Genomic DNA, 20,801 nt, shown 5'->3' with positions numbered 1-20,801 from the left:
CAGGAATTGAACTTATGATCCCAGTGCTGTAAGGCAGAAGTGCTAACCACTTAGCCACCGTGCTGCCCATTCCGTAATGGTCTGTGTACAGTATAGTCTATTGCATGGTTTCTAGTGTACCATGCAGAGCAGGGTTTCAGGTGAACTGTGTACAATTCAGAGCCTGGTGCCTGATAGTGAGTGAACAATACAGTGCCCAGTATGCCTTCTAGAGGCCAGTTCCGAGTGACCTGTGTATAATATTACCTAGGGCACCCTATCCAGCTATCTCTGATAGCCTCCAGAGCCATATATAGCCTTGCCCTTGGTGACCCAGTTTATAATATAATCTATTTTTTAGACCTTAATTTGGACACATATCCATCTAACTACTCATGAGCTCCACTGTGTATAAATGGAATAATAACGACTTTCAGTGTAGACATTCCCTGCCCTCCTTCCTTTCTCCCATCTCTAGAAGGTAGGTGTAGTGCAGACACACAGTGTACAGGGGTTGAAAGCTAGTACGTGTGGCTAGACATGGAGTAAGTAGACCACAGGCCCATAAGCGTGTAAGGGCTTTGTATGCTGATTGAAAGAAGTGGGCCACATGATTTTATCATTAAAAGTTGTTTGCTTTATTTTCTATAATATATTTAGAATTTACAAAATGAAAATTCATTATTTCCTCATTCATTTTATCCTCACTTGATTCCTGTTCATCTTTTACAATAAACCATGAAATACATTAATTTGTATTATCAGTCTAAAATAAACTGATATTTAGAATACTAAACTTAAACTTGATGGGATTAGAATGATGCAGATCTAATTTAATTTATGTGTGTTGGGAAGCAAATAAAATAAAAAGTTTATTGAAGTTGTTCAAACAAAATGAACAGCACCCACGTCCTTGCCTTTTATGTCAGTGCTTATACTATATTTAGTGCAAAGATACTATATATGTACACTACATGGCCAAAAGTATATGGACACCCTGTATAATTAATGTGCTAGGCCAGTTCAGGTACACCCATTGCTAACAGAGGCATAAAATGAAGCATACAGCCATACAACCTCCATAGCCAAACCTTAGCAGTAGAATGGGTCGTACAGAGGAGCTCAGTGTCTTTCATCGTGGCACTGTCATAGGACGCCATCTTTCCAACAAGTCAGTTTGTCAAATATCTACCCTGCTAGAGCTTCCCCGGACAACTGTAAGTGCTATTATTGTGAAGTGGGAAAGCCTAGGAGCAGCAGCAGCTTAGTCGCAAAGCCATAGGCCACACAAGCTCACAGAACGGGGCCACCAAGTGCTGAGATGCGTAGAGCATGAATATAGTCTGAATAATTCACTGCAGAGTTCCGAACTGTCTCAGTAAGCAATGTCATCACAAGCACTTTTCGCTGGAAGCTTCATGGATTGTGTTCCATTGTCGAGCAGCTTCACAGAAGCCTCATATCTCCATGCACATGGACAAACGTTGACTGGAGTGGTGTAAAGCACACTGCTATTGGACTCTGGAGCAATTGAAGTTACTCATCGCGCTTCACCATCTGGCATTCTTATGGATGAATCTGAGTTTGGTAGATGCTTCTTTCTTGCCAAATATAAAGATCGGTAGGGAAATATTGGTCTGGGCTGTTTTTCATGGTTTCATAATTCCAATGAAGGGAAATCTTAATGCTGCAGCATACATTGTCTTTCTAGAGAATTGTCTGTTTCCAACTTTTTGGCAACAGTTTGGGGAAGGTCCTTTCCTCTTTCAGCATGACAATGCCCCCATGCACAAAGCGAGGTCTATTAAAATAAAAATGGTTTCTTGAGTTTGGTGTCGAAAAACATGACTGCCCTACCCTCCACCCAATCGAGCAACTTTTGGGATGAATTGGTACACCAACTGAGAGCCAGACCTTATCGCCCAACATAAGGGCCTAACCTCACTAATACTCACGTAGCTAAATGGATGCTTATCGCCGCAGCCAAAATCTAAAAATTCCAAAATTTAGTGTAAAGCCTTCCCTGAAGAGTGGAGGATGTTATGGCAGCAAAGGTTAGTTTTGGAATGGGATATTTAACAAGCGTGTATGGATGTGATGTTCAGGTGTCCACATACATTTGGGCAAGTAGTGTATTTGTAGATTCAGTAACAATATATTTTTATAGCTTCTACTGGACGTGGATTGGTAGAACTGCATGAAGCACCTTTTTTATGTTAGGTTTTAAACACAAAACCCTTTCTTGTTTCATGGTACATTTTCCTGCGTCTATGGCAGCCTTCTTTCAAGGCTTATTGTGTCAGATTTGTATTTGTTGTGTACATGTTCAAAGTCAAAGCAATGCAGTCTGCTGAGCTGCTCAAAGGGCAGTTTTATTTTTCTCTTGTCCATCTGAAACTGAACACAATTCCAAAAGCTTCATCATTATGCAAATTAGCTCAATTGGATTTGCTCCCACAGATGCCTCACCAGGCAATGTAACGACAGGAGGCTTCTTCAGCTTGGATTGAGTTTAGGCATAGAACGGCCTTTCTGCCCTCACAGACGCCAATGCCCATTTTAATATAAAAGTCAAAAAGGAACTTTGACAGCCGTTTGGATGTCAACAAACAGAGTACTGTGTTATTCCCCCCTGGAATCTAGTTAAAGAGACACAAGGTATTGTTCACTACAATAAATACAACATCCTTGTTTTTTTTGCGATTTGAGGGCTGTAATGCCTCATCACTTAGTATATACCAGCTGAGGGAGTGATTTCTTCTTAACAAGCTTATAAAATACTTGAGTAATTTGTGAGTTTATTGGAGAGCTGATTACAAACATCCCCTTATGTACACTTCAGTGCTAAATTAACATCACCAATAACAACAGGATATCTTGATGCTTTTTTTGTTTTTTTTATTTGTTTGTTTTTTTTACCCATTCTTTTTGATGTCTGACACAATGTTATATTGTTTGTGACAAACAGGACAGGTGTTTGTGCCATGTTTCAATATCTGGTCCTCTATATTGTTCTGCTTGAAATAGCCGGAATTCTCCCTATAAATATATAGATACTGCAGTTCTGCAGCCTGTGTACTATTCTTATTTATGGGAGTGTATCAATTCGGAGTGAAGAGTATGTTGAATTGCACATTAATTTTCTTCAGTACTAATCGCGCGATTAAATATGCTTATTCTGCTCATATTTGCTCGTACCTCCTAAGGGTGCAAATAAAAATGAGCAGATATAAGCATTATTTTATTATGCGATCCGTACAGTAAATTGTCTACAATTTGAGAGGCAACAGAAATGAGTGAGGCCACTATGGAACTATCACTTGTAATTGAAATGCCTGCTATATGTCATTTATTGCTTACTAGATGATTATGAAATTGTGACACCCCAATCATGTTAGCAGAACAGGTTTTTTAAAAACAGTATCTGTCCAGGAACGAGACATTTTAGTCTTTTTTATTTCTTTTATTTTTTATTGTTTTTGACATTTTCTATTTAGTGACCTTGGTAAAAGGGTGCATACAAATTACACATTGAGCAAAATGATATTGAGCATTTTTTTTATCCCTTACCTTTTTTCATTACACAAAGATTATGGGCCTGAGCCTTGAAGGAAAGTAAGGCAAAAAGAAATAGGAGTAAATGTTCTCCGGGACAAACCCTGTTACAATCCAAGGGGTGCCAATTAGTTTATTTCGCACACAAGTTAAATTCTGTCTGTTTTTTTTCATCTAGCACACAAATACTTATTTTTACACTGCAATCTAAAGTTATCTTGGACATAAATCTGTCCCCACAACGCAACATGGTTTTGCCAAGGTTCAAAGTTACTCCTTTTTTATGCTTTACTCTCCTTAATGACTCAGGCCCTATGTGTTTACCCTTTAGAAGATGCTGTCATTTTCACTATCTGTTACTGCTAGCTTTTGTTTCAAATCCAAGACTGTCCAGGCCAGTTTGGATTGTCTTCCGTCTCTGTGTTGATAGATGGCATTATGTAGTAATGGCTGGATGATTTGAAGTAGACAATTCACCAAAGTGGGCCAATTAGGAAGGAGTAACAGGGAAAGTATCAGCAAACTGAATTGTGAACTTAGCGTGCATGAAAACTAGAATGCTTTTTTTTTTTGTGTGTATTAGTCAGCGATTCATTTTGCAATCTTTTAAAATATTGTTCTAATTACCCACTGAATGAAGATGTAAAGAATACTTGGCAGCGTCCGCATGCAGTGTACACCAGTGTGGCCTTGTGTTTTGTAAACTGTGATCAAGCCAGTGATTATAGTAAATAGAGTTGGCATGCTGTGGCTAGCTTGAAGTGAGATCACAATTGTTTTTCTAGAAAACATTTAATAATTAAAGTAATGCTACAACCATTTTAAGAATCTGTTTTACAATTAAGCCGATCAACCACCAGCGGGTAGAGCAGCTAGGAAGTATAAAAATATATCTGTCAGTTTTGGATGTACAGCTGCAGTGTGAAGCACACTGCATTATAAAGACATTTTGTGCTTATTGATTTCAACCCCATAATTAATGTACCGTTCAACAAGAGGTAATTACATTTAAAGAAGAAAAAAAATCTAAAAATAGTGTTTGTTTGAAATAAGCATATTATAAATATGTGAATGCATTGTGTCATATATTAAAAAAAATACACATTTCCTTTTTTATTATAAAAAAAAATGTAATTACCACTTGATAGTGCCATCACCAGACAATTTTGCAGGTATTTATGATTTCAGTTTCATAGAAAATGTATTTTATCACTTTTAGTTATTCCTCTACTCAAGCTAGTTTGATCTCTTTCAGTCACATATTACAGCAAATATATTTTTAAGTGCACTATATTGGGGAAAACATACAAACATAGTGGGGAACACCTTTTTTAAGATTCTACCAAATGTCTAGATTCACGGAATAAGTGGAGCTTCAATGATAAATGAGTGTGTGTATATGTATATGTACGTGTGTATGTGTGTGTACGTGTGTATATATCTATGTGTGTGTGTGTGTGTGTGTATGTGTATATATATATATATATAATATGTATGTATAGATCATCATCAGTTATATAGAGCCATTAATTTCGCAGCGCTGTACAGAGAACTCGGGAACATCGGTCCCTGCCCCATTGGAGCTTGCAGTCTAAATTACCCAACATATATACATACACACACACACAGAGACTAAGGTCAATTTTGATCGCAACCAATTAACACATATACATATATATATATATATATATATATATATATATATATATATATATATATATATATATATATATATATATATATATATATATATATTCGTGTGTGACACACATTTTGGGGCTTTTGTCCTTAAGAACATTTCCCCCTCTTCTATAGCCAGCACTAATAGAGCCAATGTGATTTGTATGGAATAAGAATTGTCAACGTTATCTGGATCTGCTAGTTCAATCTATTAGTGGGGACCTGGTATGACCCCTAGGAGCTGTGCTGCTGTGTGACATCACAGGACTTCCCATTAAATGTACAAGCATCAAGTGGTTACACACGCGCTGCTTTGCCTGTAGACAAGTAGTTGCTATCGATTACTCAGATTTGTATATGTCCATATGATGTTGGGGCACTTTATCTTTGTACATACGCATGTGTATACATCGTCTCTTTTAAATAAGAAAGCATAGATAAGTTTTGTTCTTGTTTAGTGAAATATATATGGATGGCCTTTTTCTGTGTGGGATGAATTTTTTTATGTGTAATTGTTCTGGTAAAGTGAAGTATTATAATTGACAAGTGGCAAAGTTATAAAAACAAAATAAGAGGCACCATGAACAAGCATAATGTACCTCAGTCAGGAGCATGTGGAACTTTGCAAGTAGGATTATTGTTCTCTAAATAAACGAGAATACACCCTTTTTTTTAATCATTGTCTAATACAGACTGCTAGGGCCACAGCCAACGTATTCAATCTGATGAAACGGATATTACATTTTTACTTACAATCAGTCACTTCATGTGCAATTGAGTTTATTAAAAAATAAAAAAGAAAAATACTACACACTGACCAGTTGCATTTTAGCTTTTTCCATCCCAGTGGAGTTCAAAGCACACAACCTGCATTTTTTCATTTCTCTCCATTTCATATATGATTCACTATGCAAGCTGGAAGCTGTATTTTATCAAGGGACTTTCTGGTGCAGTACATATATTTAGCTTGTAATGTAAAAAAAATAAAAAGATTCTTTGCTTATGTACAGTACCCACATCTATTGTTTTGTCCTTGAATGGCCATGTATAAATTGCACTAGTATTGTCCTCATTCTGTGCACCTGGGTCCCTAAGGGAAATGAACGGGTTGCTATTTTTGTGGCTAATGGTGGCTTTAAAAAGGGCATCACTGTCGAGTTGCGTAACTGGCACAACAAAACGAGTGCTTGTCACAGAGGATCAGTTAGATCCTGCCACCTACTGTTCCAAAACTCAAAAGGAGGCTCTGATCCTGTCAAATCCAGCCAAACCTCCAGAAAATATCTCCACTAGCAAGTCTCCAGATGCACTGAGAAAGAGACGCTGACAATTATCTGTTGTCAGACCAAACGTAGCACTGACAAAAACAGGCAAGGAGGAGAATGTCATTGGTGTGCTGAAGCACAGAAACAAACTCAACAGGATTTCAAAAGAAATGACTCCAGGTTTTCATACACACGAACTTGGACAACAGAAATTTGTCCATGTGTCTTAAGTGCAAAAAAAAAATAATGGTGACATCTCGAGGAAAAAGTTTATTTTCCTAAGAAGTCTAACATTTAAATTCATTGTGTGATATGATATCTTATAGTCTTTATATATTCAATATAATACCTACCACCTTATTTTTTATTTTTTTTGCTGTGGCTATAGAAAGGAACGTGACTAATTTGCCTTCATCAAAGAATATATAGGGGCATATTCAACTTTTTAGTTTCCCTGCGGCGTTAAAACTATTACCGTTATTACGGTAATAGTAAACTGGATTTCAGCTCGCGGCTCAGGAAAACTACCGTAATAACGGTAATAGTGCGCGCACCGCGAGATTTTTGGCGTTTTCGCCAACAATTGAGTATGTCCCATAGGGTTAGTTCACATGGGTAGCTAGACTGGGCAGAGGGGGTGACGCTGGCACATTTAGGATTTTGATTATACGAAGAGAAATTCTGTCTGTTAACACAGTTGTAGTACAGGACTAAATGACTTTTTGGGTACATGTTCATTAGAATTCTACTATATTACACAAAAACTGTACTTTTCTCATGGGGATCAATGATCCCTAGTGTGCGGGCATCTCCTATGTATATCCTACATCTTCTATGTCTACAAATGGGATGGGAACGGCAGTAATGGCATTCTTTCAAGGCTGATATCAGATTTAGCTTTTGTTTTTTTATGTAGCTGAGAAAAAATACATTCTCTACTCTGCAAGTTACATAAGTGATTTCAAGCCTGCAAAAAATAACAAAACAAAAAGCAATTTATGTACTAAATTAAATGAATATGATTTGCAGAAATATATGCACTAGACATTCAAACAAGATCCTTTGAAGTGGATATAGCTTAAACAACTCCACATATTATATATATATATATATATATATATATATATATATATATATATATATATATATATATATATATTTTGTACAAACATTCTTTGTAAGTACCTGTTACCAAAGGTAAATTTGTGACAAATTGCATGAAACCTGCATTATAACATTGTAGTTTGAACCTTTGTTGTTTCTCATATCCCTAGAGAGGTAAATTTAACATGACGAATGATGCTCGCTATCAACCTGGATATATAGGTGGAATTAGCCCTGTTCTGTCCCCCATTCACCCTGTGACCCTTCCTCCCCCTTATTTTTTTTTTAAATGTGACCAGATTATTTTTCAGCCGTATTCTAGCGTTGGCCCCAAGTGGCCCATGGATAAAAAAAAAAAGAAAGAAGGGTCAGTTACGAGGTTGAGTTCTTTCAGTGTTTCCATGGCAACTGACCTAATGCAAACCCTGGAGAATTTTGGAAGGCTCCCTAGGTGATAGACTCACTGTCCGTACCATCAATCCCAAGCCTTTGAGAACCCCAGTGTGCCTCATTGTCAGAGAGCTGTTTTGATAAGAATCTTTGTCCCCTCTGTGTCACGGTAGGAGACTGAGACCTCATTTGTGCTTTTGGAGCCCCAGGAGTTAGTGGATAGTCCCATTTTTTGCCTGACACACATCGGAACACAGCCTCTCGGGAAATAAATAAAGGGAGCGCAGACTTTTCCTCGTGGATTAATTAGAAAGTAGCTAGAAATATAGGGCAGTGGAAGGATTTGGTGCTACAGAAATAAACAGGGAGAGGAAGTTTTTTTTTTGTTTTTTTTCCATCAGCACAACACAGCAAGGAGAATAAAGAAGAAACTAGATTTTTAATGCAATATTGTAATATTTTCTTCTTTATCTGGAGAATGACTTGCATCTTATTCGTGGTAAAATTAAAAAAATTATGGTTGATTCAAACTGATCTTTTCTGATAACAATTTTGCTCTCTGGTAACTTATTGTTGATGTATTGTTGTTTAACTAAGAGCAGGGATTTTCCATTGACAGCACAGTCTTGGCAATATAGCAATACCAAGGGGTATATTTACTAAACTGCAGGTTTGAAAAAGTGGAGATGTTGCTTACAGCAACCAATCCGATTTTAGCTATCATTTCGTAGTATGTACTAAATAAATGACAGCTAGAATGTGATTGGTTGTTACAGGGTACATCTCCACTAATATAAATTTGTTCTAGACAGTCATCAGTAGCCATGTTATTACTGAATGTGCTAGTAAAGTCTTTTTGTAGGTCTTTTGAATGCTACACATAATTGCTTTGGTTCCTACAATGTTTATTAATTAAATCCAAGGTGCTTCTACTTGTTTTGACACCTGTGACACTTTAAAAATGGAAAATTCACATAGGAAGTATGTAATTGGAATCCACAATTGTTCAGTCTCCCCTGTATTTAGGATGTTATTATAGAAGGTGTTTATTTTACACATTTCATCATGACATATTGGTAATGTATTCTGTCTCTCATCAGCTCTTCAATATCAGCGCTGGATAACTGCTGTATAAATTACAGCCATGGAAATTCTGTTTTTCTCTGTGATTTTTTTTCTGTCTTAGGTATTTAAAAAGACGTTAATACTTCTGTAGCATAGAACGCTGGCAACTTGGCCTTTTTTACATACAAGTCATTGACTAGAAATGTAAATAAATATGCCAGATTGTACTAATCAACTTTTAAGTGGTTTTCTGGTTTAACTGATACATCGGACATCTACGGATAAAGGAAATCGGTGATGTTTGTCATATTAAAAGTTGACAAGTTCTTTCTAGGGGAGAAGTAAATCCAAGACCTAGGCCTAGATCTGTTTTTAGTGTATCAAATACTGTTTTAATTTGAATTTACAGATCTGCTTCTACTTTTGTGATTTGTAGTTCCATTTCCGCACCAGCACAGCCATCTGTAGAGATGTTTTTATTATTTTCTATGTTCCTACTCGGTAATAAGTATAGTTGCAACTTTTTAGTCTGTAGTTGTCACTTCTAATATTGTAGCCTATGAAGGAATTAAGAACCTTCTGGTCGGCTCTGTGTATGTTGCACTTATGTTTATCAGGAAAGATGGTTCTTTCTATCACAAAAATTGCCATAAAATTTGTCTTAGTACAGTGAAAAATAAGTTCTAGTTAAGCATGTGATACATTGACATTACATGGAGACTGGTCTTGTCACGAAAGCACAAAGGGTTGTGTGTACTAATGTACATAGAATTCCAGTGCTCAATATTCTTATTACATATAATGCAACTTTGCTCAAAAATGGAGAAGCGCTGTCTGAATGTTGTCGCAAGATGAAGTGGCGGCAGTATGTCGGATACCAGTGCCGTAACTAAGAATTCTAGCACCTGGGGCGAGAAAGACAAATGCCGCCACCCTAGCTCTCGATTTTAACCAAATGAACCTAAAATATTCCTAAATTGCGCCCCTATTCAGCGTTGCGCCCTGGGCGGTCGCCCCTGTCGCACAGCGCTAGTTATGGCCCTGTCGCATACTAATGATCTTATTACCACGGGTGTGTGTCCCAACTCCTCTGACCCAAACCCCACAGTCGCCATGAGGTAAAAAATGAAAACGCCTCATTTTTTTTTTCCATATTTGCTTTAAATAATAAACCCCAAAGTACCTATGATCTTTAATGTCCTTTGTTTTTTGTAATGGATGGACTAGCTCTGGCTTGCCATCTTTATCATATATATAGGTTTGACATGAAATTGTGTATTTTGCACGTCACACTCATGCATTTAGGAATTTATGCAAAATAAACATAATCTGTCCATCTAAACATCCCTAGCAGCATTTGCCGACATGTAGACCTAAAAGCCAAAGAGTTTGAATCTTACATTTTATGTACAATTTCTCTACCATGTACTGTAATCAAATTCTTTTGTCTCATCTGCGCTTGTGATTTCCTACTTTAAGCCACACAGCAACTCAGCATTGTGCTGCAAGAAGCTTTGTGGATGTAAAGAATAAAAGGAAGATGCGATGGAGAATTAGTTTGGTGTCTCGTGTTACAGACTAATGACAGGGGCGCACTAGTGACAATCCTTCTGAGCATATATGCGCTTGCTCATTTCTACATTCCCAGCCATTAACTGCCTCTAGATTGGTACAATTAGAAAAGCAATTGATGCATCAGCTAAATACTTATTATTAATTACACTGCATGCCCACCAGGAGGTTGCTGTAATTGACACAGCCTGTAAAATTGTAAGAAACGTTGAATGCATCTGTGCCTGTGACAGATTTGCCTGGATAGAAAAATAGAAAAGAAGCCAACTGATTTTCCCCGATCTTATAATCATCCATGGTCAGTACTGCACAGACAAAGCAAGGCCCATTTTATGTGGATATTATAATACAACACCTCAAATGCCTTTGTCACATAAATGAGAATATATTTCCCTAAGTTACGGGGCAGTAGGAATTTATATGTATTCTACGCATCAAATGCCCGCCGATTGCATTTGGAGAATGAGTCTTGCGCAGTCAGTGCGGAGAGGTCAATGGCTCTCTAACAGGCACTAAATTATGTGCCTTCCTAAAAATTATACAAATTCCTGCCTTTGACATCTCGCGACACCTCCCAGGTTTCACCTTCAGAATCCACATAATCGGCTATGATTCGTATCTGCGCCCCCTCCTTTCTAGACCGTTATGGAAATAAGTAGTTGTCTGTCAAGGATCAAATGCTTTTGCAGACAAAAGTAGGTAGTGAGAACATTACAGGATACTATCATCTCCCCATGATACTCGTGCACAAAGCTCTCTCTGTGCCTCTTTTGGCCTGACATAGTTTCAGCCTGACAGAATCCAGCAGGCCTGCTTGTTTTAAACAAGAGCACATCCTATTATTTTTTTGCGTAGTGAAGTGGAAAATGAATGCTTATTACTCTTCTTTTATTTTATTTTATTTTAAAAAAGGATAATCTTATTTGCATCACTCTTTGCTAATGGATCGTATTTAACTTGTTCATTGTCGCTACAGTGAAAGGGTTAAACGGAATCGGAATGTGGGGCTGATTTTAAAATAAAATATTTTTAAAAACACCTTTTTGTATAAACATGATTTGCATTTTAATACTCTTTTGAAAAGGTAATTTTACCATAAATTATACTGGTAATCATACTTGTCTACATGTTAACTGTTTTATATCTTGTTTATATAAACATTTTATGTGCATTTGTATATGTAAATAAGTATGTCATCTAAAAAAAAAAATAATTACTTTTCATAGCCAAAGTTGCCCTTATGATTTCTGTTCCCAACAGCCAGTTAATGGTTGGAAGTTTTAAATAATAATCCCTCTGTGCAGGTAATTCTCAAGACTAATGTAAAACAAGCATATAGACACACTTGATAAATCCTGTTACCTTTCCTTGTTCTAAGGAACAAACGTCACATTATCCCTGACACTGCCTTGTCACATGAAGAGACAAGGGCTATGTTAAGATGTCATACGCACCTATGTGTTCATAAATTATTCAAAAAGCCTCCTTTGTGAAATGTGTGTCCACACAAGTGTCTGATTCTTTGCCTACACAAAGCTCTGTACCCTGTACTGCACGCATGAAAATCTGGTTTTTGTATGCCTAGAATATGATTTGCAGAGTAGCATTTCCTCTGCAAACTTTGTTGCAATATGGCTCATTGATCCCCACCTCCCTCCCCCCCACACATTGAAAAGAACAAGCTTATTCTAGGATTTTATAAGGCCCCTTAGGGTTAAGAGAGATATTTAATATACAGCAGGTCATTTAAAATAAAATTGTCTTACCATGACTGTGATGTTATACAGTACCCAACTGTTGCCAATGAATATCTGTCAATTAGTGAAAAAAGTAGTTTGCATTTTATTAAAGATATACGGAGTTGGGTTGGTTATGTAACAATATGTTCAGTCCATTAAAAATAGATTTATCTTGTAAAATATTTTGTGCATGTTCTACAAAGTTAACATTGCTGTATATACTAGAGGTAATCGGGGGAGCACGCATAGTCTGTGGCGCAGCACAAAATACGTTTTGGCCCAAAGATACACCTAGATTTTCATCAAACCACAGAGATGTACAGCGCAAGATGGCGGCATTTTCAGACAAGCATAAACTTGCGGAAAGGAAGATGTTGGTCAGAATGTGGGCACTCCTTTCTAAGCACAGTACTCATTGATGTGTATGTGTGTGTATACCAAGTTGTCTAACCATCACAATTTGGTCCCTGTCAAAGTCCCTCAGATCCTTACGCTTGCCTATTTCTCCTGCTTCCAACACATCAATTTCAAAAACTTACGGTTCACTTGCGGCTTAATATATCCCACCCTTTGACAGGAGCCGTTGTAACAAGATAATCAATGTTGTTCACTTGTTTAATGTTGTGGCTGATCATGTATATACATCCATATATACATTGAAAAAAGTGGCACTCGGATTAAAATGGATTTTTAAAACTGAATTGAACGGAACTGAACTTTGATTCAAATCCATCTAAACTTTCATCAGGGATAGCATAGCAGCTTTTTTACAGTTTAATACCACTGCCAAGCTATCTTTTTCTATCTATATAAATAAAATATTGTGAAAATAGACTATAGTGTCTTACTAAATCCATGCTTTTCTAATCTTTTTGGATAATAAACGCCCTTTGACAAAAACGATGTTGCCTGTTGGTTTATTTGTCCACACATTGGGCTAGCGTTACAAAACAGAATAAATGAGATTCTTACACTGTAGTGCTTACTACACATTTAGTAACCTAGCTACCAATGAGAGGCTACTCCATGCCAACCAGGCAAAATCAGCTGAGCCATGTGGAGGTCCACCTTAAGCCATACGTCTCATTGCTGTCTGTAGAATTTAAGGCACTTACACTCTGCAAACACAATATTTCCTTCTGAACTCCAGGCCACACCCCTACTCATTGTATCACATAGGACTTCATCAGGGGGTTCCTGCTGCCTGTTATGTGCCAAGAAACTGCATAGAACATATACGTTCTCTAGGCTAGACAATGCCTACACACAAAGCTTGCTGGAGTAGTTAATGTAGTGTAGCCAGTATCATTACATACTTCAGACAAAGCCAAGTTTGATACAGAATGTAATTAATGTCCATTTCGTTCCTTGTATTTTAATGAGAAATGTTGTTAACTACAGGTTTCTAAGCAAATGAATATTATTGAATCTTTGCGCTTCGGAGCAGAATGCTGCATTTCAGATACTAATCTGCGGTGTCACTAACAAGTGTGTATCATTTGAACCTTGCAGAGGAAGGGATTAATCACGAGTGCAAGCTGTGCAACCAGATGTTTGACTCTCCGGCAAAGCTCCTGTGTCACCTGATTGAACACAGCTTTGAAGGAATGGGAGGAACATTCAAATGTCCTGTTTGTTTTACAGGTAAGACTTAAAAGTTTTATTTTGCCAAGTTTAATTTTGAAATTAAATAGTAAATTACCTGACTGTATGGTGTTATCCAGCTGTCGTTTGAGATTCATTTGATAGGTCCATTCATTAATTATTTTTTTTTAATGATTAGTCTCTTGTTTTTATTTCAACAGGAAAGTACACAACAGCGAAGATTGCCAGCTATTGTTTATTTCCTAATCTATAACATGTACTGTCAAACATGTCATATATAGCCATACATCTACAGTTTTCTGGATACATACTCCATACTTCCTTAAATATCATCAGAGTTCACTTAGCACTTTATTCATATTCTTTCATCTGTTAAGGATAGGAAAACTGCTGGAGATACAGGGCCTGGTTATTTGATAGGCTGATTAGGCTGCAGCTTAGAGCGCAAAGCGTTTGGGGAGACCTAAATTTTATGGCGCCAATTGAATTCGGCCATGTTAGTCTAGTAATAACGCGGCACTAATTGTATTACCGTTAATATGGTAATTTTAACTTTGATATTGGCTTGCGACTCCGAGGGCTGCGAGCAAAGATCAGCGTTAAAATTACCGTACGAACGGTAATACTGCATACTGTTAACATAGTAACGGTAATAGCGCGCAGGCCGTGTTATTCCAAGAATAACACGGCCAAATTGAATTGGCCCCTATATGGTGCAGCATTGTGACAAAGAAATAGCTTTTATAATCTAAGAATAGTTGTTCTCCAAAGGCTGAAGACATTGAGTCATCCTTGGGCAGCCACTCAAAGATAAGCAAGTAGGAGAGACAAGGACGACACAGGTGCAGCCCCCTTGCTCTTCACACATACTTTCTTACTTTTCTTTTTCTTTTTTTTTTTTTTAACTCCGGGAGATCCTGGAAGGGGGTGTGTGGCTGGAGGGTGTAAGGGTGAGGGCTATCGCATCACTTTTGCCCTGCCCCAGCGAAAAAAAAATCGACATTTTGTCGTGGGGGTGGGGCCAAATTGGCGCAAATTCCTGAAAATTGCGTCATTGAGGCTCACATCCTGCCCACTTCACTACGCAGTGGGCACTATGCAAAGAATTGCCTGCTCTCCCGGGGGTCTGGGAGACCTATCTGGAATTTGAGAGTCTCCGGGACATTCCGGGAGAGTTGGCAGGTATGCCTTCACATCTTCACCCTCAGTAGTGCTTGTTCTTGCCTCTGTTCTGCTATACAGTTCTGATTTTAATGAAAACAATATGGGTGACAAAGATTCCCTTGACCCTTTTAAAAAGCAAGTGGAGCTGAATTTCAAAAACACAGGATGTAAACATTGGGGGTTTTTTGGAGGGGGGGCTGGATTTAAATCAGGATAAATTCACTTTTACCTACCTGGCGCTTAAGGTGAAGGTTCGCTCTAAGCGTATTAGCCTAGGGCGGACTGAACCCTTACTCAGGCCCTTAATCAGGAGATAATATTTCAAGGCGTGCCCATTGATGTCACTAGTACATATAGGACCTCATTTAGAGTCGGACGCAAAATCCGTTTTAGGCGCATCCAGCAAAAAAACACTACCACGCATGTGCAGAAAGCTCCAAATCCGCCTGCATCTTGGACGCAATTAACACTTGCGACAGCTTGCGACTCACCACGAGAGAATGGGAGGAACACAGATTTGTGAAGGCGTGACCATGTAAATACATCCTAGTCCCAGTGAGGCGCAGACGCAACACACGTCAAAACAGGGCTAAAGCTGTGCGGCAGGAATTAGGTGGCGCAAGCTCGATAGGGTATTAAGAGTGGGACGGAACTGGGGTTGTTTGCCACTCGTAATACCCTACCAAGCTGCGGCACACTCCCACTCCTACACTTCTTAAACGGACTTTGCGTCCGACTCTAAATGAGGTTCATAGTGTATTGGCTGTATTCTTATGAACATTGGTTCAGTCAACAAATGGCTGGCTGTACTGTGAGTAATGAAGCAGATGTATGTAGCCAAATTTGCCATGGACAGAACTTGCGGCCAGCAGCCAGATATTCTACAAAATAATTCAGTTTTCACTTGACATCCTCATGCTCATAGGAAGAATTTCACTTTATTGAAAGTAAACGGTCTTTTATTTTTTATGTTTTTAAATTTACCTTATGATATCATACATTGCAACAGCATTTATTTTATTTGTGGCACCCGGCACATGTGCAGAATGTACAGTATAACAAATTATACACAATCCAACTAAATGTGTTTACAGGTAGAACGCCACGTCCCAGCGCTTTGTGTGGGAGTCTTTCCCCAGAAAATAATGAAGAGAGAGCAGTTAAATGCATGATTGACCACAGGCACCAGTTTGTTCATTAAAACAAAAGGATGCAAATAGACTGAGAGTGATACTTCACATCACAGTGCATGTTGAGAAAAAAAAGGAAGGAAAAAGACATCTCAGGAATATTATAACACTTTTTTGAGCTGAGAACCTTTTGGAGACTTATGAAATTTAGTTAACTGCTTCAGTGCTAGTCTTGAGTGAACTAGAAAACAGCCAATAATCCTGGAAGACAGATAGCCAATGACATGTTGTAGAAGTTAGCAAATAATTCTTATTCCTGCAAGTCAAGTACTTTTAAAAAAAGGCATGTTACTTCTTTATAGTATGGTCAACAATTCAGCATATTGATACAACAACAAACTATAACTGTCAAGAGTTGTCTATAGTTTTTTGTTTTTTTTGTACCTCAATAAATCCTAGTGGTTATAAATGTTGCTGCCTGTTTAAAATGTACAGCCTACCTGTTTTGAGACCTTTAGGATCTCCAATTTACAGCAGCCATTTTTCCTTTGACGTGCCATGTGCTAGAATTCATAGTCATTAGATGCTGCCCCTAATAGCACCAAAGGCCTAATCCAGTGTTGGCTAACCTGTGACACTCCAGGTGTTGTGAAACTACAAGTCCCAGCATACCCTTCCAGCAATAAGCTGCTATATATTGGCAAAGCATGCTGGGACTTGTAGTTTCACAACACCTGGAGTGTCGCAGGTAAGCCAACACTGGCCTAATTAATACATTTAGGCTGTGTTCATATATACGTGCATTTGTCCGTCCATCATGGGAAAACCATATTTATAATAGGGCGCAAATACAACTTTCAGAGAATGTTTCCACCCTATGGTGATCGGTACCATAGCTGCCATTGCACACAATCTAATCATACATCACTTTTTTGGTGTATTTTACAAGGTGTAAATTATAATATAGACCAGTAAATCCTCAGCCTCTGCTAATGCTCCCCATCCCTGGTCCCTACTTTGATACCCACAATTATATCACGCATTCACTGATTTACCCCAAGGGTTTGTGTAAATGAATGCCTCGCTTTTACAAGCTATTGCAATATACCTTCACAGGGGACAAGAGTCTCTAAAACGAAAATGTATTCCTGGTCAACAAAACTAGAGGTAGATCACCTGAAATACAGCAGCCCTGACTGAGTAGATCTTATGTGCATGAGCGCCTCCTTAACACTTATAGTATTCAAATATATACAGTTCCGATAAACTCCAAAAATGTTATGTATATATTTTGTGAATCCTTTTTGCTATTTTATAGAAGGCAACCTGTATTTTGATTAAGCATTCCTTTTAATAGTAGACTGTTCAAACCTGCTTGACAGGTGTACTTTAAGCTCCATTTATATGCGACTCTTACAGTATGTTTTAAAAGTAAAAGAAAATCCAGTTCCAGCATTTTAATTATAAAGATTTATGTTTGTGATTAATTCAAGAGGACATGACTATATTGGTTTGATTTATCATCTAAGACTTTGTAGGTGGACATGTTATGCTATTTGTATTGCATTCCCTGTTCATGTATAAAACCGTGGATCCCATGTCTAACTGTTCTTATTTTGTAGTTTTTGTACAGGCAAATAAGCTACAACAGCACATATTTGCGGTTCATGGGCAAGAGGATAAAATCTACGACTGTTCCCAGTGCCCACAGAAGTTCTTCTTTCAAACAGAGCTTCAGGTAAACTTTTCTGAAATTATTTTCTGAACATCATAAGATTGCTGTAGTGTTTCCATCTACGTCTAACCTCTTCAGAACTGTAGAAATGGTGGTGAAGCTGGAAATAAACCAGCTTCTCAGTGTCTAATACCCTTTACTGTTAGATTTAGTAAGTACTAATGTAAGTGTGAAAGCAGAGTATCCCTCCCCCCCCCCTCTTTAATACTTTCTGCTATTAAGCTTCAAAAAAATCATAGTACGGTCTGCAATTCACAATCCAAAGTGTCATTAATAATGTCTCTTACAAAAACATGAAATTATTATTATCGTTTATTTTTGAGGCACCACAAGGTTTCCGCAGCGCTGTACACGGTATGAACAGTAGACTATACAGGGTAAAACAGTACAGAACAATAAACACAAAGTACCAGTACTTCAGAAACTCCGGGCAGGCAAATACAGTAGAGACGGAGCGGAAGAACAGGTATGGAGACAGGAGGGAAGAGGGGCCCTGCTCATACAAGCTTACAACCTAAGGGAGGGTAAACAAAATCGGGCACAGAAGGGAGCCAGTGAAGCAAAGGGGAGAGAAAAAAGGGGCCAGGGGAGAAACAGAAGAGATGAGAGGTTAAGTGGATGGTTGGTAGGCCTTAAGGAACAGGTGAGTTTTAAGTGCCTGCTTGAAGGAGCACAGGTTGGGTGAGAGATGGATGGAGCGAGGGAGGTCGTTCCAGTGAAGGGGGGCAGCGCGGGAGAAGTCTTGGATTCTAGAGTGGGAAGAGGTGATCAGAGTGGAGGAGAGGCGGCGGTCATTGGCCGAGTGCAGGGAGCGGGCGGAAGTGTGAATGGAGAGGAGGTTAGAGATATAAGGGGCAGTAGACTGGGAGAGAGCCTTGTAAGTGGTGGTAAGGAGTTTGAAAAGGATTCTGTAGGGGAAGGGGAGCCAGTGTAAGGCAAGACAGAGAGTTCATATATGTATATGTCATGTTTCCCATAATGGCAAAAAATGTGCCAGCTGGTGACACTGATTTATAGTACTAAAGAAATATATCATATAGCATTGAAAAAGAGGTTTCTGGCATAGGCCTTGAAGCTGAAATGGCAAAGCATAGCATACCAGTTATAGCGCTTTGGTGAGTCCACCAAACATTTCAGTTCAGCTTGAACGTTTCTGTAACTACCCACATTCCCAATTTGAAAATCTGATAAATTAGACCTCACCACCAATCCATATAAACGGCACTTGAAACCACAACAGTTTCATTAATAACACCCAAATTACCGTGACTGTTGTCAGGTGTGTATTTAAGAATTATTTGCTGACTGACTGATTGCTATTACTCTAGAACTGTAGTGGATTACAGACCTGGGGACTTTATACACCTTTAGCAAAGTTTGCATTTCGTACACTTGCTTCAAAGCAACATAGCCGTATATTCACACAGCTGCACAATGGGATGATTCATGATTAAAATGTATAGTTATCAATGATCATTATGACTAATCCAAGAGCTATTGTTTGTCTTCGCTATATAAACACATGGTGCAAATACTCTTCTCAGTACACTTAATGGTAATTAGGCTGGGTACGCACTACAGTGTCTTCAGCCGACTATTGGGTCAATCGAGTGATAAATGACCGTTTGGGCCAATATCGTATTAATGTGTAACAATGAACAATAGACGTTCCAAAGTATCGATAGTCATTTCATTTGATTGTTCAGCAGAACTATAAATTTCATGCCAACGTCCATCCAATCCTGCAGTGTGTACAAAATCACGGCCAATTGCTCGACCGACTGCTGATAGTTCCTCAAACAGCGACTCCTTTCTCTGCGTGTATATTTAAATTTATGATGCTTCTACGTACCCTACGCGGTGTGGTGTCAAAAGGTCAATCAGATGGGAATAATGTGCTTTATTTACATTTATTTAGCATATTGCTGCCGGGACATATCGCTTCAGTGTGTATGGAGTCACAATCTTTTGAGACGAGGTTCAGACAGACATAAAACACAGCCCGGACGCTAAATCATGCTAAAATGAAAACGTGTATAGTGTGTATGCAGGCATTGACTGACCGATTGGAACTTCAGTCGTAGGTACAATCGTTGTAGATAACACATTAGTCGGAAAACTCTGTAGTGTGTACCCAGACTAAGTAGGAGAAAATCTACTTCACTGAAAATGTTAATAAAGACTTAGACACAGAGCCTGTAATATTCTTGCAGTTGTTATTGCAAGTAATGGTGTGTGAAGGGATCCATGTGAGTGGGATCACTGCTCAGATTTTTGTAATGTGGGCCAGTGACATTTACCATAGCCAAACAGAGGCAGGGATTGGTATCCACGCCACCTGGTGTGGGGTTTATGACAGGCACTGAATTATTAAACACCTGTCCTTACAAGCTCCACCCCCACACCGGTGCGGGTAATTATTTGCTCGACAAGTATGATACGCTGCCAAAATCATCAGGTCTAATTATATATTTAATGTCACTTTCAGTATTTGCTCTTAGCATGGGAGTGATTGTGTGCTTATGAACACTGCGCTTATCAAACTGGAAGAGTGCGAACGTTTATTGCTCCAGTGTGACCACCACCCTTCATCTGTATAAATGAAATATTGCAAAGTATTGCTACTTATGTTCAGTGTACAGGGTATAGCTTTTCCTCACCATATGGGGGGCCACAGACTTCATGTCTGGGCCCCATGTAGTTGTCCACTGGCCCTGCGTGCAGTAATGCCCTACTCTTAGGAAGCAACAACGACCCTTTAATCTGTGGTCCACTGTTCCCTAGGTAATAATGGAAGACACTCTAGAAGAGGTAGATT

General features: G+C 38.5%; 1 protein-coding gene across 1 annotated transcript in view; it reads left to right on the top strand.

Annotated features, from left to right (window-relative positions):
- Positions 1-20,801, top strand: part of ZNF423 (zinc finger protein 423) — a 200,668-nt gene that overhangs the window by 160,615 nt on the left and 19,252 nt on the right. The window contains exons 6-7 of the mRNA XM_075188844.1: positions 13,862-13,993; positions 17,871-17,986. Coding sequence (XP_075044945.1) covers positions 13,862-13,993; positions 17,871-17,986 — 248 coding nt within the window. The remainder of the gene's footprint in view (positions 1-13,861; positions 13,994-17,870; positions 17,987-20,801) is intronic.

Source organism: Mixophyes fleayi, chromosome 10 (assembly GCF_038048845.1).
Source record: "Mixophyes fleayi isolate aMixFle1 chromosome 10, aMixFle1.hap1, whole genome shotgun sequence".
In the NCBI taxonomy this organism is placed as follows: Eukaryota; Metazoa; Chordata; class Amphibia; order Anura; family Limnodynastidae; genus Mixophyes; species Mixophyes fleayi.
The sequence above is the reverse complement of the archived record's forward strand: the minus strand, read 5'-3'. Positions and strand labels throughout refer to the sequence as shown.